The sequence below is a fragment of the Mchenga conophoros genome, linkage group LG7 (genome assembly GCF_057382185.1).
Source record: "Mchenga conophoros isolate Kocher_MC1m ecotype Shallow Benthic linkage group LG7, M_conophoros_male_GT1.1, whole genome shotgun sequence".
NCBI lineage: Eukaryota > Metazoa > Chordata > Actinopteri > Cichliformes > Cichlidae > Mchenga > Mchenga conophoros.
This window is the reverse complement of record NC_140532.1, coordinates 27,201,541-27,227,322: the sequence shown is the minus strand read 5'-3', so window position 1 is coordinate 27,227,322 and position 25,782 is coordinate 27,201,541. Positions and strand designations below refer to the sequence as shown.

The window sequence follows — 25,782 nt, the reverse complement described above, 5'->3', positions numbered from 1 at the left end:
TGATGATTTAAAGTCTCACACACAAGCCATCGAAGGGGGGCTTGCTGCTTCCAAATAGAGCACATTTCATTTATAATGTTGTAAATCCAAATCCATTATGTATTCATGATTTGAATCCTGGGTTGTGTGAAATCTCAGAAATGCACCCTAGACAAAGTGAATCTGTGAACTAAGGTGTAGGTGTGTTAGATCATGTTGTGGTGATCCTTGGGTTGAGATGGGTGTTCATACTGGAGTGCAAAATTAAAACCAATGGAAGACGGACAAGAAAAGTTCAAAGCCTCAGTTTAGAAAAAGAGAAAAGAAGAGGAGGAGAAATGAGCAAAAGATGCAGGTAAGCAGATGTGTCATTGGATACTGGCAGGTCATCCTGAAACAATCAGAATCAGAATACTTTATTAATCCCTAAGGAAATTATGTGAGTTACAGAAGAAATGGTAAAAATAGCAACAGTAACAGACTAAACTCCAAACAGTACATTATGTTACAGATTTTAATATTAATAATTAGTCATTGTCAGTTGTTGTTTCGTACTGTTCTCATTGTATGACGAATTATGATGGCTGTTTGGTAGCCGTTTGCATACTATGCATACTCTCTCTCTCTTCATATGTGTGTGTACAACAATTTTATGTTAATGTACAATCCTTAATATGTTTTGTGTGTATGCGTGTGTGGGGAGGAGGGGGGGGGGGGCAGAGGGAGTGTTCGCCCAGGGCGCCAAACTGGCTAGGACCGCCACTGTTCACAACAGCTTCACTTTGTGATTTTGCTCTGGTGAAAACCATCTGCTGAAATGTCAGATTCTTCTTTAGCTCTTCTACCTTCTGTAGTTTCTGCTCTGCATTTCGGTTTTTCAGCTTATCCTGACGTTTTGTCTTGAAGTGCCGCCTTAAATTAAATCCCTTAGTTACAGCCACATTAGCTCCACAAATAAGATGCGGGTTTACCAGCAATGTTTGTAAACATATATTCAGTCTCCCGCCGCCGGTGCAGAAAGGCTCTGTTTTCAGAATCAACTTTTCTCTTCGCCATTGTGAGCAGCTAGCTAACAGAAGTTTGACTTGATTGAGGGGGGAATGTTCCCAGGTAGCCGAGCGTTCGGCAAGGAGGCTGCAGCGCTGCATTATGGGATCTGTAGTTTGTGTGTTATTAGCACCTCATATCGCCGGGCCATGCATAACAATAATAATAAATCTACATAAAATGATCTCTCTGGCCGGATATAAATGTACGCCGGGCCGGATGTGGCCTTGACTTTGACACATGTGCAGTACACAGTGAAACGAGACAGCGTTCCTCCAAGACCATGGTGCTACATATAAAAGAAGATCAACACAGGATTACATAGTGCAACTGTGAAAAAATTGCAAAAACCAATGCAACACCAGACAGAACAGAACAATACGAACACAACACAGTGAAGCATTGACAGAATGTAAAAAAAGGTGTGTGTGTGTGTGTGTGTGTGTGTGTGTGTGTAACCAGTGAATAAAACCACTATTGTTTTTAGACTTAAAAAAAAAAAACTTTAATCAAACGTTACTGATTTTCCCTAATGAACAGAAATAAAAGTGTTCAGACAGAAAAATCAAAGGTGAAAGATTTATTTGAAAATTGCTGAAGTGGAGAAATGCAAAATGACACTTATGAAACTTTATGAATCAGAAAAAAGACAAAGAAAGAAAGATACAATCTGAGAACACGCTATATAGTCCAGTAAAGTTACACTACATATATTCACCATTAAGAGGAAAAATGATCACATTTTCAGTAGTCTACTCTATGAAAATCTGACATCTTTACAGTTTTTTCCTCTCTACTCATGTATAAAAATTATTTTTAAGAAGATACAGACTTGGTTTTCATACGCAAGAGTCTAAAACTTTTTCTTAAAGCAGTGAAAACATTTCTGGACTCAAAAGTCGTAATCCATTCCAAATTGTAACATAAAAGGTTTAACAATTAAATGCACTTCATATACATTTTTCTATTTTAAAAATCTGCAAAATTAGAAGTAACTTAAGCTTTCTTTTGTCAAATTTGTGTTTGAGACTGTTCAAATAAATATCAGAATCAGAATCAGAATCAGAATACTTTATTGATCCCTGGGGGAAATTATTTATATGAAGAACAAAACAGATAGGCTTATAATTTTTAAACATTTAAACATTTTTAAACATATATTCTTGAAAGTTTTACATCCCAAAGTAAGAAGAAAAAGAAAAGAATAAAGGTTTGGAGAATCCTGGTATTAAATATATAAAAAACAGAAACAGTAGACGCTGACACAAACTTAAGGCTTTTGTGACACTGTAAAATAATGATTCTAGAAAGTATAAAACCTCAAAGATAACTGATGTAAGTACCTTTTAAGTACTTAATGTATCAATTTAATTTATCATAATATTTAAAGTATCTATTTTTTCTAGTTCAACTTTTATCAAAGCGAGGTTTAGCAAAAGTTCGGTAAACTGATTTTGTTCCACATGTGATTATGTAATATAAACATTTTCAGGTCGATCGAACCTCTGTTTTCATTTTTAAATGAGTGATGAAAAAGTAAAAACAGCTTCTTCATTGGGCATTAGCTTCAGTTTTGAACCAGTCCAGAACATTCTCCTTGTTCTCTTCAACCCATTTAATGTTAGCGATGGTTCTCTCAATGGATTGATCCAGTGCTAAGGTCCCAGAGCCAAAACCAACATCGGAATTGTCAGCCTTGAACTGCTTCAGCTGATGCAACAGACACAATGTAAATCAGGGGAGTAGTTTTAAAGAAATACATATACTGAAAATACATGGCTTTGTTCATATCACTCATCTCTTTTGTTATATTACAATTATGTTTTTTTCAACATTTTAATAATGAGACATGTTGTTTGTCATTCATAAAATGCTACAAACACTCAAACCTTTTGTTATTGTTATTGGATGAATGTTCTTCTTGCACACAGTCACTGCAACTTTTTATAAACTGACCAAATATTGCAGCTTGGTTATGGCACAAGACTGCACTGCTTGCATGTTGATGTTAAAGTTGTCATAGTCCTGAGTCTCAGGCCAAGTATTTTTGAGTTTTGTTCTGGACTTCTGATTCTCTCTTTGGACATTTGAGATAAATCATATTCAGGGTTTTGTGTACTGATTTCCTATTACTTGTTTATCTGTTTTTATTCATATTTCTTGGTTTCTTGTTTGATTATGTTTATGATTATGATTGAAGATTACCAATAGTTAGGGCTTAACATAACTGATTTCAGTCAATATTTAAATAAATCCAAATAGGATATGATGAGAGGTATATGTTAATGCTGTTTATGTTAAAAGTGTTTTCAGAAGATGGGAAAGTGATTGTGCTTATGAATACTGGAGCAATGGGAGGCCACTGTGCTTTGATGCTATGGAGGGCCATGAGAACCAAACCACTGTCTTTAGGTTTCAAATCAAATCAAATCACTTTTATTGTCACATCACATGTGCAGGTACAGTACATGTGAATGAAATTCTTGTGTGCGAGCTTCACAAGCAACAGAGGTGTGCAAATACTGGTAATGAGAACACTATCACACAGCAGTAAAATGCCTGTCCTGTCAAACTTATTAGTTCAAGTCAGTTCAGATTAAATTAACATCTTGTAAAGTCGGGAAGGCTTGAAATCAATACTTGAAATTTGAGATTTTGAGACCAGAGGATGACTTGAGATTTGATAACGCTTAAAGTATCTACATTTAAAAGTAGTATAACAAAATGAACAAAAGGGAAACCACATTGTGGTAAAGTCATTTCAAAGAAATATCTAACCTGCTGAAGCTCAAATTCAGTGGAGAAACGTTTGGTGACGCCGTTTATGAGGTTGGAGAATGAGAATGAGCCACCACCATACCTGTGAGAGGGAAGCACAGTTGAAGGCAAACATCAGTTAGCAGAAATTAAAGTCCAAGTCACTTAAGAACGGTCTTCTCTTTCATTGAGAACGTGATTATCATCTGTGAAATTACTGAATTTCTACATGCTTTCATAAATTACATATAATTCATTACAAATGTATATATACTGTATATTTAATGAGTATACAATAGATTATATTTTTTAAATACTCTGATCATTTAAGAGTGCAGTTCTATCCAAACTGTAACATATACAAGCCATTTATGAGAAAAAAAAAGAAGAGAAGAAAGAAAAGAAAAGAAATTTAAGAAAACCGTACTAATGATTTTGCGGGATGAAATCTATTTATCTGAAATGATTTATAATAATCTTGCTTAGAGTAATGGCTCTTATGAAGCCCTACAAACTGAAGTATGAGACATGTTACTCCTTTTTTGCTTATGAGAGAAATAAATTATTTGCTTTCCCTTTGGCATTTTAAGCAACTTTAATAAAATATCTGGTGATGTTTCTCCTAATGTCTCCTAGTCAGTTCAGGCTCTGCTTTAAATCCAAAACTTGGAATCACATGGAAAACAAAACCATCATCAGTCCCACACCAGCATAACACTGTGCACTAACCACAGTGCATCCACAACTGATGGTTGCATCAGTTATGGGTCCAATCATGTAAAGATTATGTTATGATTATGCTGTAAGTGTTCTTTGGTTCATATAGATATGACACACAACACTTCATATATGTGTTGCAACCTTTTTTAAATTGTCACTTTGAAGATAAACTGTAATTCTTTTTTCATATTAAAAACTATCCTTCCTAAAATGAAACTCGGGTGCCTTTTTAGAGTTATGTTGTACTCACTGACTGAAGATGTATGACCATCGAGCCCTGACAAAGTCCCATGCCAGAGACTGACCAACCACATTACTGGCAATGTCGACAATGGTGGCGGTGGCATCCTGCTTTCGGATCATGTCTGGATCCAGAGTGTATTCCAGATACCTGAACAGTCACAGAGTAAATATGTGTGCTAGATAGTAACTTTAAGTTACATAGTGTGGCATATTTATTAATAAAGCAATGAATGTACCTGTTGAGCAGCCAAGGTTGTTTGGTGCAGGACAGAGCATAGCGAAGTTTATCAGATTCAATAGCAGTACTGTCATTCTTAATAAACTGTGACCAAGCAAAATCCCATTCTTTCTTGCCACCTGCTGCAATAGCATTGCAGTACACAGTGGAGCGCAGGTTAGGGTGGATCCTAGAAAAAGAGCATATTGTTAGACTTCAGTACACCATAGATTATACAGAGTATTACTTTAAACTAAAGGGGAATAATTATTTGATCCCCCTGCCAAATTTATAAGGGTGCTTAATTACAAGGAAAGGAAATGAACTGTCTGAAATTTTTATAGTTTCATTTTAAGTGATGTTATTGGCTGCTGCTTCAGAACTTGAAACTTCAACTCCCTCCCAAGATTTTCTTTAGGATTAAAGTGTGGACACTTCCAAAGTCACTACATGACCTTATTCATGTGCTTCTACGTGTGCTCCTTCAGATTATTAACAAGCTCATCCCTTGCTCTATTGGATTAATGTCAGGCAAACATGAGGCCTAATCATGGGTATCGATTCCTTGATCCTCCTGGTACTGCTCGCATACGTACTCGGGAATTGTTGTCCACCAGGAGGAACCCAGGACTCACTGCACCACTGTAGACTCTTACAGCTGGACCAAGGATTTCATCCCAGTATACTCATATGACATGTATGACTCTATGTTGTACGAGTGTACATCTCATAATCCTGTCTTTATGTTTTTAATATGTGCTCAAGGTGAATGTTCATAGAGGGGATCTCTGCAGAGACCTCAGACTGGGTCTGCTGGCACCAGCTGGCTCGCTTGTCTATGCTTTTCTCTGCTTTTCTCTGCTTTTCTCTGCTCTCTCTCCAAAGATCGTGGTAGCTCTTATACCACCAGCTCCACAAACTGTGCCTGCTCTCCAGGGGCCCAGGTTGCAGCCACTGTGCACCAATGGCTCCAGTAATTCACTCCACAGGAGATTTCCCACTAGAGCAGTCTCGTGAAAAAACTCTACACCCAGCCTTTGACCAAGTGATAAAAAGTGATCTTCATATGGTGCACCCTAATGCAGCGCTTATCTATCTGCATTTTGTATTGATTAAAGATTAAAGATGGGCTGACGCTCACACAAAAGAGGAACACACCCAGTTGTTGGTGCCAAAAAGCCACCAAGAAATTATTTTCCCGGTGGCTCATCATAACCCCATGGCAGAGCATATGGGATATGATAAAACTGGAGTGAATCATGGCCTGATATTATTGGCCTGGATGTGGATGTGTTCAAATGGTGTGCATCCTACCTGGAGTGTTAGCTGCTATTTCAAAAGTGCCCTTGTGCCCACTAGTGCCTACCTTAAAGGAGGTGCCATTTGAGTGCATTGGGATGGATCTCATCAGTTTACCAACTGACACTTTGTTCATGTCTCACACACTAAAAGAACTGTACCAATTACTGCTATTACATCTATTCAGACCAGGTTCTACCACCGTCAGACTGAAAGGCTGGCAGAGTGGCTGAATAAGACTTCTATTCATGAGGATGAACCCAGTTGAGATCACTGGTTAGACCCTATTTTGTTTGTAGTGGGAGATTTTCTCCCTTTAACTAACTGTTTGTCAGGAACTTGTGTGGGTGCGTTTGACCTTATTAAAGAAAACTGTGAGCAAGGTCCAAGCCGAGCTAAAAATGAAATTCATTATGTTCTAGACCTGAGAGCAAAGCTATACACATTGGGGAGTAACACAAGAGCTCCAGGCCCAGGAACATCATTAGTCCCTGTACAACAGAGGGGCAAAACTCATCTCGAGGTAAAGTGCTTGTATTGCTCCTTTCTTTTAGCTCAAGGTTACTTGCCAAGTGCCAAGGACCCTTTGTGGTCAAACATGGGGTGGCTGACACTGACTATGAAAAGGGAGGAGCCACACTGGTATATCACCTCAATCTCCTAAAAGTATGGCGAGAAGCTGGAACTGTTTCTCTGATGAGCCTGGTTAGGGAAAGAGATGAGTTAAGGTGCCAAATTCAACCATTCCCACCTTCCTCCATTATGATGACTATCTCACAAAGGTCTAGAGAGCAGATGTTGCTTGCATTGCAACAGCAGCTCTACTTGAGGAACTGCCAGTATTCTGGAATCACCTCCATATATATATATATATATATATATATATATATATATATGGCCCCAAAATTGACATGGACACACACCTGTTGGTGTCAGTATCCATCCACTCTTGAAACCATGTCATGACCAGGTTTTGGCATTCCTCCAACCCTGTCCTGCAAGCCAGGCTAATTGCATTCACCTGATTATACCTGCAGGATAGACAAATAGAAAACAGAAGTATTGACAAGAACTTTTAGGGAAAAACTGGGGAGAGCAAAGAATAATGAATACAGATATTTCGGAGTTCAACATCATATAAGCTGAGTAGCAGAGTTTCTAAGTTCCAGCTATCACGTGTGCTGAACTGAATTTGTAGAATTACACATTTTAAATAATTCATTTAAAAACTGTATCCTGGGTCCAGAAAAGAACAACTTCTACAATTACATCACAACATAAATTATGTTTTATTGAAAAAGTCTAACCTATCTATCTGATTTATGAATGCAGTTTAGACTGGTGGCAGCTTTATGTTGAAAACTTAAAATGTGTTTTCACTCACTGGTCCATGTGTCCATCAGGAACTTTGCTCGAGTTGTCTGTCATTTGCTTGTAGTATTCAAACAGAGGGGAGACTTTTTTCACGAGATAATCCTGAAACAACAAAGACAGAACTCAGAAAATGTGACAACTTATTTGTGTATTGTTTCTTTTGTATGTATATGTCGTTGGAAGAAGTTCACCTGCATGGGGCCATAGACTTCGCTGCGGTCAAACATGAGGTAGAAAAAGTCCAGGTTGTTAAGGGCTGCCTTCCATGGAATGTAATCTCTCTCATTACTCAGGTATTTGGTGGTATTAAGCGCCTGCACTGTAGAAATGATCTTGGCTCTAAGAGGTAGAATATCGTAAAAATTTATCAGATACTTCATGTTCATGTTTTCCATTGTCATAATTTTAAGATATTACCACGAGTACTATTAATTAATATCTGATAGGTAAGTATTTAAGCCCACAGCCTACCAACATATTTAAAATACATGGACAACTGGCTGGGATCCCTGGGGACCCCAAGAGAATTCGTAATATCAGAATAAGAATAATAGTAAGGCTTAATTCTTCTCATAGTATCGCTGTTACCACTTTAATGTCACCATATGAAAAATAGATTACAATTATTATTATAGTTATAGAATGTGCACAAGTTTTATTGTTTAATCAACTTGCAGATTTCATCCAAAGTATAATTACATAACAGCCTGACTCTGGTATTCAATTAAGTAATTTCAAGAAAATATTATTTTTTAATATTGTAAATAATTAAGCCATACTGAGGTCATATTGATCCCGGTATAAAAAAGCTGAAATAAATAAAATGGTAAATGGACTGGTTCTTATAAAGTGGTTTCATACTCTACATCAGCACTCAAAGCACTTTAAGCTACTTAACTAATTCACAAAGCACTTTTTCTATGCCTTTTCTATGTAAGTGCTTTCTATCTAATATTCACATACTCGAATGAATGCAGTGGAGAGCAACTTGAGGTTAGTACCTTGCCCAAGAATATTATGCATGCAGGGTGGCAAGGGATCAAACCACCAACCCTTTGATTACTAGATGACCTGTTATACTCTATTTATAGCCTGGTGATGGCTAACTGATTAGAAATAGTTGTGTCAGACAAGCAGAAATGGCTGTAGTGATAGATGTAGCTATTCCAGCAACATTAGGAAGACTGAACACGAGAAGCTCAAGAAATAGCAAGGGCTGAGAGAATGTGGAAGGCAAAAGCAACAGTGGTCTCCATGGTGATGGACTGAGGGAAGTGTCCCTCACATATATCAAACATTCCCTTTAGAAAAGACAATTATTCATGTCTTCTCCATTTGCGGGTAATGGCTCTCCCAGTGATTCACTGGAGTCCCAAAGCCTTAGAAACGGTTTTGTAACTCTTTCTAGAGTAAATGACATCTGACACCTGTCTAATTGATATATCATTTAAACATGTCTGTTAATAATCAGGCTAGTAAAATTGAACTTATAATAATAATGTATTTAATCAAAGTATCGCAGTTGATTCACGTTTTAATGATCATGAAGTGACAAAGCTGGAACAGAAGTAAATAGTTTTTCACATCAGTGTACATTTCGGAATTATAACAGTTATCATGTACATGTGAGACAACACTTGCAAACTTACCTGGCCAGATTGAAGGCATCATCCAATATCTGAGCTCTGTTGATCCGTGGAATGAGCTTAAAGAAACATCAGGAAACATCAAGAAACACGTTTACAATCACTGATAATCACTGATAATGACTGTGTGTTGGGCTCCTCTGTCTTACCTGATGATTACTCTGCAGAACATCTAAGAGTTTGGCCCAGTTGTCATCATCATAGTTGACCCTGTAGTAACCAACCATGTTGACATTGGCTAGCACCCACTGATCTTGTGTTGCTTTCATAGCTTCAGATGTTTCTAGAAATAGAACTCAAAGTTGGTGCACAAGAATAAAATAAATGTAAGCTTTTCTTAAAAAGTTGCCTTAGTTTATTGAGGGTTGCAGGTATTCATGATCCACAGTTCTCTTAAGATCCTGCAAGAGCTAATGGTGGCAAAAGGACAGCTATTCTGCACTTAAGTAGAAGTACAGATACCAGTGTTAAAAATACTCCAGTAAAAGTTGAAGTAGTGATTCAACTACTTTACTCAAGTAAAAGTAAAAAAAGTACACGCTTTGAAATTTGCTCAACATAAGAAAGTAAAAATCAGCTTTTTGGAGGATGGTTCTACCCGCTATTTTTGTGAATAGCTAAGCTAAGTCTTGTGCTATAATAATGTAATAATCAAATAATATTAGACAACGGAAATACAAACTTTAGTCTAATTTTTAATTCTAATAGTCCTCAGGTTGAATCAGTACAAAAAGAAGGAAAATAAAAAAAATCTTGATTTTGTTAGGCCTACATTATAGAGTGTGACTACCTTAAAATGAAGGGAGTAATAGTAAAAAGAAAAACAAACTACTTAATTAAAGTACAGAGTGGTGCTGTGCTTTTGACAATTGTCCAGTTATATAGCTCAGTTTTGGCCAAGTTTCAGCTGTTGTCAGTGTGCTGGGTCTTTTGACCCAGCAGTTTGAGCTTGAATTGTGTTTTTTGTGACCTTTGTGTATTTGAAATGACGTTCAAGTTTTAACTCTCTAAACTGTCAACAGACTGCAACTGTTTTATTTATGAACACAAAATCACCATCATGTTGTTTGCTCTATCTCAGGGACATTAAGGTACTATAGAGAGACCACAAGAATTTAAAGGTAATATAGTTTTAAAAATACAAAATTTTGAGTCAATGTAAATATTTACATGTAAAAAAGAAACAGAACCAATTATTCAGTGGTTTCTGCTAACGGAGAATCAACTCCAACAAGCAAATTGTTAGAAGTTGAACATAAATCAGTGAAAACACAAAGATGAAAAAATACTTAGAAAATGCTTGTGTGATAATTGAAAGATTGTGATTAAAAGATTGGTGGACTGCAGAGGACCACCACATTTTGAAAATGATGTGCAGTCTTAAGCTGGGAATGGATTATCTACCTGATTTGGATGTTAGCCACAGTGGATTCTGCATATTTCCAGTCATCATCCATTTGATTGGAATGATCCATTGATAACTACGGCAGAACATTTGAAACATTATTTCTGCAGTTTCTTTTTCTTTATTTTGCTTTTCATTAACTAAAAACTGCCTGTTACCATTTTGCCATTTAAAAATAATAAAAATTGAAGAACTGCATAAAGAATATGGTATTCACTTGATATATTAGGAGGAAAAGATAAAAAAGGCAATGCAAATACTTGAAGGGGGATGGAGTTGTGACTACAGCTTCTGGATCCAGAAGGAAGTGCTGCTGGGAAACACTTCCAGTCCCAGTGTTAATGGTAACCACAGGAAAGCCCATCTGCAGCACCCAGGTGTTCATTATGTTATCGAGAGTATCAGGAAGCTCTAACTTGCTAGAATCAGCAGCCTGTGAAGGTCCCAAAAAATCCAAAAAGATAAAGTAAATATGGTTTGTGTGTGTGTGTGTGTGTGTGTGTGTGTGTGTGTGTGTGTGTGTGTGTGTGTGTGTGTGTGAATATATATATACAGCTGATCCTTTCTGATGTTTCGAAAGCACTAGAAAAAAAAAGAGATCTTAAACTAAATATTCAAATAAAAAGAGCAGAGAGATGATAACATGCCTTTTGCAGATGATACCAAAGGTCTGTGTAGACTGCATTCCCAAAGCTAAATGCACTCAGATAGGACTGCAGAAAAAAACAGTAAACAGAGATATGTCAGACACACTGCTTTGGATAAATGAGGGATTACTGTGTTAGCAAAAGTTTCCAAAAAATTGTACAAGTGTTCAACATTTCGCTACAATGTCCTCCAAGTTCTTTCATTGAAAGGGATATCCTTTTCACAGATGACAGGATATGATTTCTTAGGTTATTTATATTTCTCACTCATCATTGGACAAATTGTAATTTGTAATTTGAGAAAGATAACTGGTGTATGAATGGGTTGTTTAAGAATATATAAAAGCATTTCAATAAGGAGAGATTGCTTGGAAGAATTAAACATGATTTACTGAGATATAAACATTCATGTATTTGGTGATTAGACTCTGAAGACCCATCATGGCAGAATGGAAACCCAGCGATGATAAGATTTAGGACAGGGCCCCCTAGAGTTGACACGCTGGAGGTGGTGAAGATGAAGACTGATGCTTGGATTGGACTATTACTGAAGTGTCCATAAGTTGCCCCTCCATATTAGACTGGCCCAAATTCTTGAAAATTTCAAATCACTTTTAAATACACACCTTTTTTTCCAAGGCATTTTAGGAGTAGTACCAGAGTCGGCTTGTAGTCAGTTTTAGTCCGTTTTTGGTCGCTTTTAATCTTCTTTACTTTACTGATTCATTTCTATCATTTTTTTTTCCATTTATTTGTTTATTTATTCTATTGTTATTTAATTTTCTTTGTGTGTTTAATGTAAGATTTTAAACTTTTTTCACTGTTTTTTACTGGAAAGCATTTTGGTCAACCATGTTGTTTATAAAGTGCTCTATAAATAAAGTTGGATTGGAAAGTTGGAGTGTCTGTGAGGTGGAAATGGAGAGTAGGTGGGCTGAACAGATACAACTCCACATGTGGCTGCACAAAACAAAACCTTTATAGAGGTTTGGCAGACATGTGACCGCTTACCACATACCATTAAGTTGTTACCCATTTTGGACACACAGTATTCCTAAATCATACTCAAAAACCTACTAAACCTCATGTAGATAAGATAAATTATGGAAACTATGGTTAAAGAAACAAGTGTATATACTCTCTCAGAGGAAGTAAAAAGCTTTCATCACTAGTATCTTGCTTGTTATGTGCAGAAACTGGACAAGGGACTTTCACTATTGCAGTGAACGTTTAAATAATTATTTGAGCGAGAAGTTTTGTGCTTTTGCAACAATCGTGGTAACCAGCATGACTGAGCTGGTGATCACCTTCTGCATACAGCGGTCGTCTGCAAGATGTTTAACTGTTGATATGGTGTTTATTTACTCCTTCTTGTTGATCTATGAACACTGACCTTAACTGAGGCAGTGCAGTTCTTTTAGTCTTCTTCTGGTACATTTTTAAAACAATGTAGATATTGTCCTGTTGTTACAGCAAAAACCTCTGCAAGGATGACTGGCTGGTGGACTCACCTTCATAGTAGCACACTGTGTTCTGTTATATTGTGGTCCTTACCCTCAGTCCCAGCTGGAAGACATCTTCAGTGAGGAAATCTGACAACATCCTGAGGACAGATGCTCCCTGATGAGGAAAAAAACACACTGTTAGGTTTTTTTGTTTTTTGCTTTTTGTTTTCATGGTTTTGAGAGTCTATGCATGCTTTACCTTGCTGTATGAAATAGCATCAAACAGCTCACTAATCTGTGCTGGCGTCTGGATATCTTCTTCTTTAGATGACAGAGGGTGAGAAGAAGCCAGAGCATCAATAGCAAACACCCTATGAATGTCACCAAGCACGATGAGGTCTGTCTATTATAAAACAAATGAGACTGTATACTTAACAACTTTGTCGAGCACCAATACTTACATTCAAAACAATTTGGTGTTAATGAAATTCTTACCACATTCCACTCAGGTTCAGCATTATTTGCTCCCAAGTACTCAACATAGGATGCAAAGCCTTCATTCAGCCACAAGTCATTCCACCATCTGAGTGTCACCAGATTACCAAACCACTAGAGGGACAGTTCAGAAAAAAAATGTGAGAATTGACTCATGCATTTGAACTAGTTTACAAAGAAGTGAATAGAATTAGTTTTTTGAAGTTTTTTATTCACTTAAGTCTCATCTTGAAGTTATTTTCTGGGACTTCAACCCTTTTCTATGACATATGAATGGGTGTGAATGGGTGAATCAGCCAAGCTGTATGTGCTCAGGTAGAGTAGAAAAGTATGTAAAAAGTAAAACTATATATCCAGAATATCAACTATATAATATATATCCAGTTACCAGTTACTTGGAACTATATCTGAAATTGCTTTCGGGGGCCCTGAGAGTTGACATGAATGTTTTCCAAAGCACTTAAAACTTAATTACTGCCTATATTCAGCATCTCAAGAATCCTCTTAAACTTTATTTCCAGGACTTGAAACTCACCATGTGAGCCAGTTCATGAGCAATGATCGTAGCGATCTTTTCCTTGTTGGAGTTGGAGGAGAATGCTTCATCGTACAGTAGAGCTGTCTCCCGGTATGTGATCAGACCCCAGTTTTCCATGGCCCCTGCATTAAAGTCTGGGATTGCTATCTGATCTGTGTTAGGACAGAGATTATGTTAATGTGGCTGATTAGCTGCTTGAAGTGAAAGAGGTTACCAGTTTAAAACAGCAGAAGTGCTTAAAACCTTTACCCAGTCACAGTGCAACAGTGTCAATTTAATCCACTATGGGTAAAAAAAAATAATTGATTAACATCCTACTTAGTTAAAAGTACCTATAATCACGTAAATAAAAGTTTCAAAGGTGTCATAAATATCAGTTTATATATGCATAATAAAATGTCAAATAAAATAAGTGCGAGTACATCAAATCTTGGCCTGCAACATAGGACAGGCTAAGATTATATAACAATGAAGAATCACATTTTACCTGTTAATAATTGATAATGAAGATGACCTTCTCATAACAGGTCATAAAAAGTCACAACTGAAAGATGTGCGTATGATAAGAACATAATGGAGCTGACTGGATGCTGCAGCCAAGGTCTTGGGCAATAAAACTATATATTTTACAGTTTTGCCATAAACATACACATGATGCCAATAAACATGAGACCAAAAACTGATCTGAGATCTAAGATTAGATCAGTACACTGAGTAGACACATGTCCCCACTTTACATGTGAGCAGAGACTTAGGTGCATTTATTAATGAACAAAATGAACTTCAATCAGGACACCATAAAGATAAGGCATTTTTATGGTGTGTTTTTTTGTACACTAACAGAAACTGTGATGCTGCTGAAGTCTATCATATCAACTGGTAAAGGAAAAAGTATAGCATTTTTTGTACACTGTTTTTTAATTGCTTTGTCATTTTGTGGTAGTTTTTTGAAGAAATATAATCTCTTCCAAATGTTGTCCCATTTGCATAAAAACAGCAAACAAAAAATAAAATCTTGATGTTATTTTGCATCTTTTTAATGAAATTTTGCATTTTGCTTATGGTCATTTAATGTCACTATAGGATAGGTTTTCTTGCCCTCACAGTCTTTGATTTGAGTTTAGTCACTTATGACAAGCAAGAAATATAAAGTCACTTCATGACAAGGCCTCAGATCAGGTATTCACTTAGTACTTGATATGTTAGTATTGTTACTTATTAAATATAGACTTTTATCAAATTAAATGTACATAATAGATATGAGATTAAGATTTCATAGACTTGAGAAATCCATGCTGGTGCATCAGGACAGCTGTGCTGACTCATGATACAGTGAAGCTAAAAAGTGTGCAGTAGTAAACGTGCAGGCATGTAGATGTCTAGCTAATTGTGTGGTGGTCTTACCAGACTTGGGTAGAGGGTACGTGGCATTGTAATACTGCTCAAAGAATTTAAGGATTGGTCCAGTTTTGTTAAGGGCATACTGTCCTTGACCAGCTGCAATGGCGGACCTCCGGGCGAAAATGCGGATCTAAACCCAGATTACACAAAATAAAATAAAATTGAAAAACACTTTACACCACTTTGCAAAATAACATTATTCTATACACTTGTATTTCAAATAGTTTAAATCTATAGAAAGAGTACAGGGTACAGTCTAGGCACCATGATCTTAAAAGTACAGTCAATCATCTCCAAAAGTTGATTCTGTTCATCTGGACGTAATGTTTTCAGTGGGAGAAATGTTTCGTGACTCATCCAAGTGACTTCTTCACTTGCTGACTGCAGGTTTCATCTTATAAACAGTACATCTGCATCATGACTGAAACCAGCCCACTGAAGGAACAAAGGGCTGGGAGGTCAGTTCCTTCATCATCATGAGCATGCATCAAGACGTACCGTCAATATTTTTTTTTTGCAGTTATAAGAAAAAAATAATAATGTTGAACTGAAAAATATGCATTATTAGTCTGACTTATGTCTTATGTGTTCACTTATGTGAACTTAGAATGAGTCCATTAAAAATATACAGGTGTGGGCACTGGTTTGTGGAAGCCACCAGGTTGCCCCGCCACTCAGGAATACAGCCCTCAAGATGGACATCGCTGTTCTGTCTAATTGTATTTTATGTATGCGGGTAGAGACCAACCTGACACTGGCCCGGTGGCGCCAATGTCAGGCAGCCTCGCCTCTGTCAGTGCGCCCCAGGGTGGCTGTGGCTACAATGTAGCTTGCCATCACCAGTGTGTGAATGTGTGAATAACTGAATGTGTAAAGCGCTTTGGGGTCCTTAGGGACTAGTAAAGCGCTATACAAAAACAGGCCATTTACCATTTTACCATTTATTAGTTGATGATTTCCATCTCAGTCTTTTATTTCTGAGCATGTCTTTGTTTGTTGGGATTCTGTATCAGGTCCTGATTGTTTTGTGTCCCAGCCAGCTAATACTGCCAGGAAAAAGTCTGATTTTAGTGAGCTGACTCCCAAGACTCCTAAGACTGTGTGTTTCAAGACTGTTTATTCTGGGACTGTTTGTTGTTTGGCTGAACAGGGCTCCCTTGAGACAGAAACTCTGCCCGGATCATGGCCAGAGACCAAGTTTAAGGTCTTAGTTGACCCCCAGAGGTTCTCATTCCTGCCTTGCTCCGGGCTCAGCCGAGCCTGCCCAGCCTCTGGGGCCTCCTGGGGGCCAGATGTTAAATTGACTTGATGCTATTTACTTGATTAAATTGTTCCTTTAAATTTTCTGTATCTTCAGTTGGATGAGCACAAGAAACTTTTACTAATTAGTTTTCTGTTTTACTAATAACATATTTGCTCTACTTGATCGGAAGAAAAGGCAACTGTGAAAATTACTGAAATCCACGTGTGAAAGTTTCTTGGAAATCAAACCACTTTGATTAAAGAATGTCAAAATTACTATGGGACAACAATTACCTCAACGCCATCAATGCTGTTACCAATACTGTCGTAGTCACTGACAATGAATGCCAGCAAGTAAGTCGACATTTTCTCCGTTCGCTCAAAAACTGTCTTAAGCAGATCCTGGCCATCATGGTTGATTTCAGTTGTTTCTGAAAATAATTAAAATAAAATAAAATAAAGAGGTAACATTTTTATTTGATTGCTTTCCACTTCTTACCATTTTACTGACTAGACACAAAGTGTTTTTATATTGTTGTTGTCATATTTTATTGTTTAACTATGTGTTACATCCTCAATATTTAACTATGTAGTGACATCAATTTTTAAAACAAAAATATCTGCTCTGTTCTCAAACTAACCTATGTCCTTGCCATTGGACAGGGCTGTAGTTCCACGGTCGTGGATCAGCGTAATGAAGAAGTAAGCTTTCATAGCTGGCTCATCAAAGCAAGGGAAAGATTTCCTAGCATCTGTAGGCTGCATCTGGGTGGTAGCCATGACCCTGACAAGAAGAAGATAAATTAGCCTTGTGTGTAAAGAAGGTGCTACACAATTTAAACAAAATGGTTGGATGAAGGTTCTCCAAAATCCAGAAGATGTAATAGCTATATGCCCAAAACCTAGTTGGCCTATATAAGCAAAATAACAACAACAACATAAAAACTAGTAATTTCAACCAAAGTCCTCAACTTTTCTTATCTTGTAAGCAGTACTTGACATTGGTCAAGTTCACGTCAAGTTACTTGAAAAAAGTAATCAGTAACTAATTACTGATTACTCCCCCAAAGTAATCCCATTACTTTACTAATTACTTATTTTCAAAAGTAATTAATTGCTTAGTTACTTAGTTACTTTTTAAAACACGATTTACAACCCCTGAATAGGTAATAAAGCGATAGATCTTCAGCCCAATTCTACTTTTTCTGCATAATCCATCATACAAAATGTAATCAAATGGAAAAGTATCTTTTTAAAACTTGTTTTATTAGTTTTAATCTTTTAACTTTATGCATCAAGCAAAAGTTTAATTATATGCAACATTCACTGACTGGAAGAAATTAGTTTAACATTTAAACCTATTTTCTGCACATTCCAGCGCATAAAATAAAATATTTTTTGTGTTTACACTCACTCTTTCAAATAGATGCAAGTGAAACACAGCAGAAAATAAATAAAATCAAAGACTAGCGGTCCTATTGCTCTATTTTCACCTGTAAAGCAGGAGTGGGGTAGGCGGAGGTTTACCCTGGTGCAGGTGTGCCGCGGTCAGTTGAAGAATCCGCGAGTTTCTCTGTGAGTTTCCCATTACCTCGTAGCGCACTCGGTGCTTGCTTGGAAGTTTAGGAGTTTTTTTCGCTGTAAAAAGAAGTTTTCTTCCCACGCACGATGGACGCTGATGTTTTTGTCACTTTTTATGGAATTAAACTCAAAGTAAGGTCAGTGCTTCCACGCTTTAAACGCTGCACGCTCATACTCTCTCCCGCACTCGATATATGATCCATTGTTGATCTGCACACAGCTGTTGTCATGAACGTCGCACTTACGTCACTGTCATGAGACATTCTCGCAAAAAAAATCATGGTTTTAGTAACGCAGTAACGCAGCGTTCCTACGGGAAAGTAACGGTAATCTAATTTTTGCAATAGTAATCCCTTACTTTACTCGTTATTTGAAAAAAGTAATTGGATTACAGTAACTGCCCATCTCTGCTTGTAAGACAGTAAAATTCTTATTTTCCGACACTTTGTCAAACAAAAGATATAAAAGTATGTACTGTGGGAATTTTCCGCTAATTTATGATAGTATTCATCAATTCATTATTGAAATAATTGTCAAACTGTAACCGTTGATTTTAACAACTATTTTGTAGTTGTTCTAGATGTGGTTGAAGTTTGGACAGAGATTAACTAAATGATTCAAACAAAAATGTAATTATTAAAGACATACTCTTTTTTGCTATTTTCATTGTTACCTATGTTGATATGTTCCAGGTTTGTTGACACTATATACACTTACCTTTTCTCTCCATCCTCCATGTATTCGCTCCTGTAGAAGCCTCCAAGGTCATCAGCTAGTTCTCCAATGAATTCAGTGTAGAGGCGATACTTGTGTCCCTTTTTCAGTGTACCATCCAGCTCCAGGACCAGGTACTGTGTGACACCTTGGAGCCAGGAGGACTTGATTGCGGGGGCTTCAACACTACTCACTGACATGAGTCTTGCCAACTGGTTCTCAAACTTGGTGTAATTCAATTTATTAGAATGGATAAGAATCAGGTCAGTGTCCTCCACACATTCAAAGTCCACAACGGAACTGCCTGAAACACCAAGAAATAATGTGCAGTTTAATCAGTTGTTTAAACGTAGAAACCTTCACATTATTTGGAGTCACATTAGGATATGTGACCGGTTTATCCAATCCATGATTTTGTTGCCAAAAAATATAAACTCAGTTGCATCAGGTAATGCTATTAGCAATCCCCTAGCTAATACACTTTAGTCCAACTTTAAAAACACCATAACTCTCGTGCCACTATAGAATATTTAAACAGCACACTGAAAAAAAACAATTGGCTGCACACCTAAAAAGGACTTTAAGTTTCAGATGCTTTATTTATTTTTCTTCATTCTCTGTTGTTTACTATTGTTACATTTAATTTTCTCACTTGTGTGATCAGATCTAAACTTTTATAAGAGATGAGAACTGTTTTTCAGTAACAGTTTTTAATATCATAGGTGTGATAGTTATAAGGTCAAACTCAAGCTTTTAATGTGTTTTTAATTTTTGCAAATACACATGTAAGAGTAATTTAAAAATAGCAGCACTGAGTTGGTGTCATATAAATTCAAACTAATTTAGTTTTTAATACTTTTTAAAAGTTTTTTTTTTTACTTCAAACTGTATTTGTCTTTTGTGTTTCTAAAGGACAGCATAATGTAAGACAAATCGTTTTGTGGCTTAAAAACTATCCATTCGCTTCTGCTTATCCTATTCAGAGTTGGGGGGCTGTCTTAGGAAAAGAAGCAGGGTACGCCCTGGACAGGTCACCAGTCTGTCGCAGGATACAAACAACCATTCGCACTCATATTCACTCCCGCATTCATACCTACAGGCAGTGTTGGGAAGGTTACTTTTACAATGTATTCCACTACATATTACAGATTACATGCCCCAAAATGTATTTTGTAACGTATTCCGTTACGTTACTCAATGACAGTAACGTATTCTGAATACTTTGGATTACTTAATATATTATCATGCTTTTTACAACAACGTGAATGTACTATTGCTGTGTGATTTATTACTGTTACTAAAGGTTACTCGCCATACCAATACCAACTAGATTTTTAAATCTTAGCGTAGAATGAGTAACAGTAGGTGGACATTAAGTAAGGCTGCACTTTTTGCAGCGATCTCGTAGAAAACTATTCCGCGCATATATAAAACAGGTCCGCGGCTCCGAACCGTAGTAAAGGGACCTCTGGCTAATACGTCGGGTTCCGTGTAGCTGAAAACTAGCTTTACTTTGTTTTCTGTGTCAACTTTGCTAGTGAGAGACAGAGAGAGGCGTTGAAAGGCTGCTCCAACGAAACTCATTGTTTCGGAGGAAAACACGAACACGGTGTACAGTCGAGTCTTAATAGCTTACTTACAACTGGGCTCGTCAGGCACTCTTCTTGGCTGCAGTGGTTATTATTATATTTCCATGCTTCCAGCTCCCGTTTTTGCTCAGTGACAGCACGTACTTTCCGACTTTTTCTCTCTCCCTCGCTCACAGACACATAACGGGTTTGGCAGTCCATTCTCCCTGCAGCACGGACTACACTGCCCATGATGCTACATTCTTTAGGGCTATGCCTGTAACACACTGCATATTGCCTTCATATTAAATCATTTTTGTGAATAATTTTAAAAAATATTTCTTCACGTCATTATGTAATGACGTGAAGTAGAGGTGACATGGGCCACAGGCATTAGAGCCTCTTAATGCACGTTTTGTTTGGGTTTCCACCAGCGTGGAAAGCAAAAATAAAGAGGGCATAGCCTTATGAAAAATGTAATCCATTCATTTCAACAAAGTAACTGTATTCTAAATACCACCCTTTTAAACGGTAACTCTAACGGTAACTGTACCGCCGTTACGTATTTAAAATACATAACGGCGGTACATGTATTCCGTTACTCCCCAACACTGCCTACGGGCAATTTAAAGATTCCAGTTAACCTGTCTCTACTACCTGCATGTCTTTGGTCTGTGGGAGGAAGCCAGGGTACGCAAACACGGGGAGAACATGCAAACACCACACAGAAAGACCCCGGCCTGATGGTGGAATTTAACTCAGGACCATCTTACTGTGAGGCAACAGTGCTCATGACCATGCCACCGTGCTTAAAAACTATTTCTGATTAATTCAAGTCCACATTTAGATTCACGTTTGTCACGGGGTGGAAAGGGACAAGTCACCTAAGTTTGTCTACTATGCATGTTTTGCTGCGTTTTACCTTTTTTAATATTTTAATATTGTACACTGGTTTATTTTTATGAGTTTTACTGCATGTTTTAATGGTATTTATTTGGTGACTTGTCCTGGAAAGACTCCGCCCCTACCTGATAATAAACTGATCACACCTGCGAGAGATCCCAGAGAGGCCAATAAGAGGGCCTGGCAGACCAAAGGAAGGAGTTCGACCGAGAGGCTAGAATGACGGCCAGGAGTAAGTGGTGCCAGGCGGCGGCGGCGCCTGCAAGCCGAAGGGGCTGGTGGAGCTGGGCGTTAGGAGGACGGACAGCACCAGCGACTAGGGACGCGGAGCGAACAGGCGGACGGCAGTAGTAACGAGAGCCCAGCTTGTGCACTGCGGGAGAGCAGAGGCGGCGAGACAGCTGGTGCCGATTTGCAGTTTTAAAGAAGCGGCGGGCGGAGTTGAGAGCTCTGCCCACCCGGGGTAAGTCTTCGACTTAGCCCCTTTTATTGAATGAAAATTGCCGAAAAGAATAGTGACTGCCGCTCCCTCCCTTTCTTCAGCGTACCAGGACGCGGAATGCGGGGAGGAAGGCGAGGACTCCGCTGGGTTTCCCTTTTACATCACTTCACTGGACTTTTTTAGTTCTTTGTGACTTTTATATCGTGGCGGATGCCACTGGACTTTTAATGTTGTGTTTTATTGCTTTTTATTGTGTTACCCCTTGGCCAAGGTTGTTTTAATTCATTTTGCATTTTTAACTATTTAAATATAATAAATTATATTTTAATTATACAGTTTTTTTAATCGTGTGCTTTCCCTTGGCGGCTCCACTGCTCTGTCCGTTTGGAGGAAGGTTTCCTTCCTTTAAAAAAACGACACTGTGGAAATAAAATCACCTTCGCTCCGTTACATAATTGGCGTTGTCGACAGAATACGGAGCCAGAGCAGTTGGGTTAGTCAGGGGAAATGCAAATATATGATGTATGTGTATATTAGTGCCCCAATAATGTGTGTTTTAGGTCGTATGTCCCCTGAGCAAATGAGTATGGACAGTGTGCACAAGTATAAGTGTTGGCCACACCAAGAATGAATGAAGAACGTCCAACCGAGGTTGTCATGGGAGGTCAGCTGCAGGCTTGCGGGAGGTGGGGTAATGATTTGCTGCTAGGCAGCAGTGCTTGGGATTAAGCACGAGATCCAGGTTAGGCCTGGAAGTATCCCCACGGTAGCAGCCGGGTGCAGTGTAGGACCTTATGGCTTCCAGGTAGCTATGCTACGAGGACGTGAGAGTGATTGCTCGTTGTGGCCTTGGACTGAATGGTGCACTTTGTTATATTTTTGCTTGGGGGTAGAAGACAGAACCGGACTCAAGAAAGCTTCATGACTGGAAGCTGGGTTTTTAGCAGGGACTGCTAATCTTTCAGTGTGGGGGGATGTCACGGGGTGGAAAGGGACAAGTCACCTAAGTTTGTCTACTATGCATGTTTTGCTGCGTTTTACCTTTTTTAATATTTTAATATTGTACACTGGTTTATTTTTATGAGTTTTACTGCATGTTTTAATGGTATTTATTTGGTGACTTGTCCTGGAAAGACTCCGCCCCTACCTGATAATAAACTGATCACACCTGCGAGAGATCCCAGAGAGGCCAATAAGAGGGCCTGGCAGACCAAAGGAAGGAGTTCGACCGAGAGGCTAGAATGACGGCCAGGAGTAAGTGGTGCCAGGCGGCGGCGGCGCCTGCAAGCCGAAGGGGCTGGTGGAGCTGGGCATTAGGAGGACGGACAGCACCAGCGACTAGGGACGCGGAGCGAACAGGCGGACGGCAGTAGTAACGAGAGCCTAGCTTGTGCACTGCGGGAGAGCAGAGGCGGCGAGACAGCTGGTGCCGATTTGCAGTTTTAAAGAAGCGGCGGGCGGAGTTGAGAGCTCTGCCCACCCGGGGTAAGTCTTCGACTTAGCCCCTTTTATTGAATGAAAATTGCCGAAAAGAATAGTGACTGCCGCTCCCTCCCTTTCTTCAGCGTACCAGGACGCGGAATGCGGGGAGGAAGGCGAGGACTCCGCTGGGTTTCCCTTTTACATCACTTCGCTGGACTTTTTTAGTTCTTTGTGACTTTTATATCGTGGCGGATGCCACTGGACTTTTAATGTTGTGTTTTATTGCTTTTTATTGTGTTACCCCTTGGCCAAGGTTGTTTTAATTCATTTTGCATTTTTAACTATTTAAATATAATAAATTATATTTTAATTATACAGTTTTTTTAATCGTGTGCTTTCCCTTGGCGGCTCCACTGCTCTGTCCGTTTGGAGGAAGGTTTCCTTCCTTTAAAAAAATGACACTGTGGAAATAAAATCACCTTCGCTCCGTTACACGTTCAGCACATTTCTTTTTGACAATTTCTGACAATTCATTGTTGGAGCACCACAGGCTGAAAGTGTTGAGCTTAAGTTGAAATCTGATGTTAAAAGAAGCCAAATTTCCCCTCCATTGACTTGGTTTTGAAGTTTTAAATTAAAAGCCACCTGGACTTACCATTGCTTTAACTATATCAAAACTGCATGCATATTTCACTATAGCATTCTAAGCCTTTCCACCTCAAATGTTCCTGTTACTGTAAGTATTGCTGTCTCTGTTGTTTAACTGCAACCTGTTTTTCCAACACAGTTTACCATTAAAATGTGCTTCATTTGTGCTTAACAATATTTTGCTTAATTTCTGTTCCATACAGTGCGCAACTGTTAGTTCAGAATCAGAATCAGAATCAGAATGGGTTTATTGCCAGATGTTGAGGTTTACAACATTAGGAAATTGCTGCGGTGCTTCAGTGCAGACAATAAGAATTAAAGTGCTATGTAGAAAGAAAGAATGATATGTGCATGAGATATACATGAGATATATACATGAGAATAAGAATTATGAGTGCTACGTAGAAAGAGTGCTAGTTGGGCTTAGAATGGATTCAACAACTCTCATCAACTCTTCAAAGACATTTCAAGTGTGATCAGTGTTATTCATTCTATTGTCTGTTCTACATTATACATTTTCAGTCATACCTTGGAAAACTAATAAAAAGCATTACAATCATACTTCTACCTCTGAGAACAATGCTGGTAAACACCCTCTGGCTTTAGTTCTTGCTGATACCGGGAGGGTCTATTATATGAACATTACAGAGAAAGAGAGAAAAGTACTCATAAAGCCTTACCTAAGAAGGTGTAAAGACCAGTTGTTGGGTCTGGAGTCAGTCTTGGCCATAAGGTGACATTATATGTCTCTGGCACCAGGTTCTTGGGCAGCCGATACTTGTCCCAAGGTTTATTGGATGGAATGGGTGTTGTGGTAGGGGGTTTGGAGGTTGTTTGTTCTTCATTTTGATTATTGTTTTTCCCCTTTTCCTGTGAGTAAACAACTGACAAAGCTATGATAGTGGCTAAGGCTCCCACACCTGCGATGATCCCCAAAATCCCAACAGTTTTACTAATAAAGAAACCTTTCCCCATGTTGCCTGCCTACCCAGGAGCCCCACACTCAGACACTGAATTCAGAGGTGGAAGGTGAACTTGGATATGTAGCTGTGGGTAGCATTTCTCCTCCCATTTGCAATAACAGGTGATACATTAACAATAGCATTGTAAATACCAACACAGCAAAATCTCCAGTGTTAAATTAACACTAGAGAGTGTCTATATGGGTGCACACCTCTGAGTGTTAAATACAACACTGTTGAGTGTTAAATTAACACTTTTGACAGTGTTATATGTTTAAAAGTAACCTAGTCAGTTTTGAAGATTAACAATGGCTAACACTGAGCAGTGCTGATTTTCTAACACTGGAAAATAACTCAAAATGTTAGAAATATTCCAGTGTTAGAAAATCAGCACTGCTCAGTGTTAGCCATTGTTAATCTTCAAAACTGACTAGGTTACTTTTAAACATATAACACTGTCAAAAGTGTTAATTTAACACTCAACAGTGTTGTATTTAACACTCAGAGGTGTGCACCCATATAGACACTCTCTAGTGTTAATTTAACACTGGAGATTTTGCTGTGAATGTCATCTGCTGAGGATAGAGCAGACTTTTCTTGGAAGAAACAAAACTCAAAAAAGCCTCTCAGTTACCTCAGGATGATTACATTTGATTGTTGCTCACTCAGTCATATTTAAAATATTACTGTTTCTGATGTTTTCTGATGAGAATTGATTTTGATATTTGCTCTTGCATTTAATGAAAAGAAAGAACATATTGAAATTTTTAAGTTTTTATTCTGAGTATGTCAAATCCATGTTAGAACATAAAGTTCATAAAGATCACTGAAACGCACTATTTGTTGGTATTGATATTTTACCATGTTTCAACATAACTTTACCGCACTTCTAACTTAAAGCCCAGAACATATTACTGAGGCATGCAAAATAAGGTTAGATGTTTAAAGCTGCCATCCAGTCACAGTGAAAAAAGTTTTGGAACTACATTTGCATTACTTACAAATAAAAGACAGACATAGTACACTAAGCCATACTACATACTACAAGAAAGTTTGCTAACTTCTCACTTGACTAAGAATCTCATAA

The 25,782-nt window shown here is 38.1% G+C and overlaps 1 protein-coding gene across 2 annotated transcripts; it reads right to left on the bottom strand.

The window, feature by feature from the left end:
- Positions 1-1,591: 1,591 nt before the first annotated feature.
- Positions 1,592-24,751, bottom strand: LOC146570268 (aminopeptidase Ey-like). 2 transcript variants are annotated; one of them, XM_085283194.1, is made up of 21 exons: positions 24,414-24,751; positions 18,754-19,054; positions 17,097-17,239; positions 16,750-16,886; positions 15,217-15,343; positions 13,810-13,964; positions 13,275-13,388; positions 13,039-13,182; positions 12,889-12,954; positions 11,335-11,400; positions 10,948-11,120; positions 10,687-10,763; positions 9,432-9,577; positions 9,286-9,341; positions 7,828-7,975; positions 7,647-7,738; positions 7,186-7,293; positions 4,983-5,153; positions 4,754-4,894; positions 3,805-3,886; positions 1,592-2,736 (listed from the first exon to the last, which is right to left on the bottom strand). In XM_085283194.1, the coding sequence occupies exons 1-21, from the start codon at positions 24,706-24,708 to the stop codon at positions 2,578-2,580; spliced, it is 2,901 nt and encodes a 966-aa protein (XP_085139320.1). In that variant the 5' UTR covers positions 24,709-24,751; the 3' UTR covers positions 1,592-2,577. The 2 variants fall into 2 exon arrangements, with proteins under 2 accessions (XP_085139320.1, XP_085139321.1); XM_085283195.1 differs by having other exon boundaries at positions 9,432-9,565.
- Positions 24,752-25,782: the final 1,031 nt, after the last annotated feature.

Excerpts from the sequence above, each read along its gene's own strand:
- LOC146570268 (XM_085283194.1), bottom strand. The coding sequence starts at position 24,708 with ATGGGGAAAGGTTTCTTTATTAGTAAAACTGTTGGGATTTTGGGGATC. Across the intron at positions 19,055-24,413 it reads TGGTCTTTACACCTTCTTAG|GCAGTTCCGTTGTGGACTTT; the intron begins GTAAGGCTTTAT and ends TTGGTGTTTCAG. Across the intron at positions 3,887-4,753 it reads TGGTCATACATCTTCAGTCA|GTATGGTGGTGGCTCATTCT; the intron begins GTGAGTACAACA and ends TCCCTCTCACAG.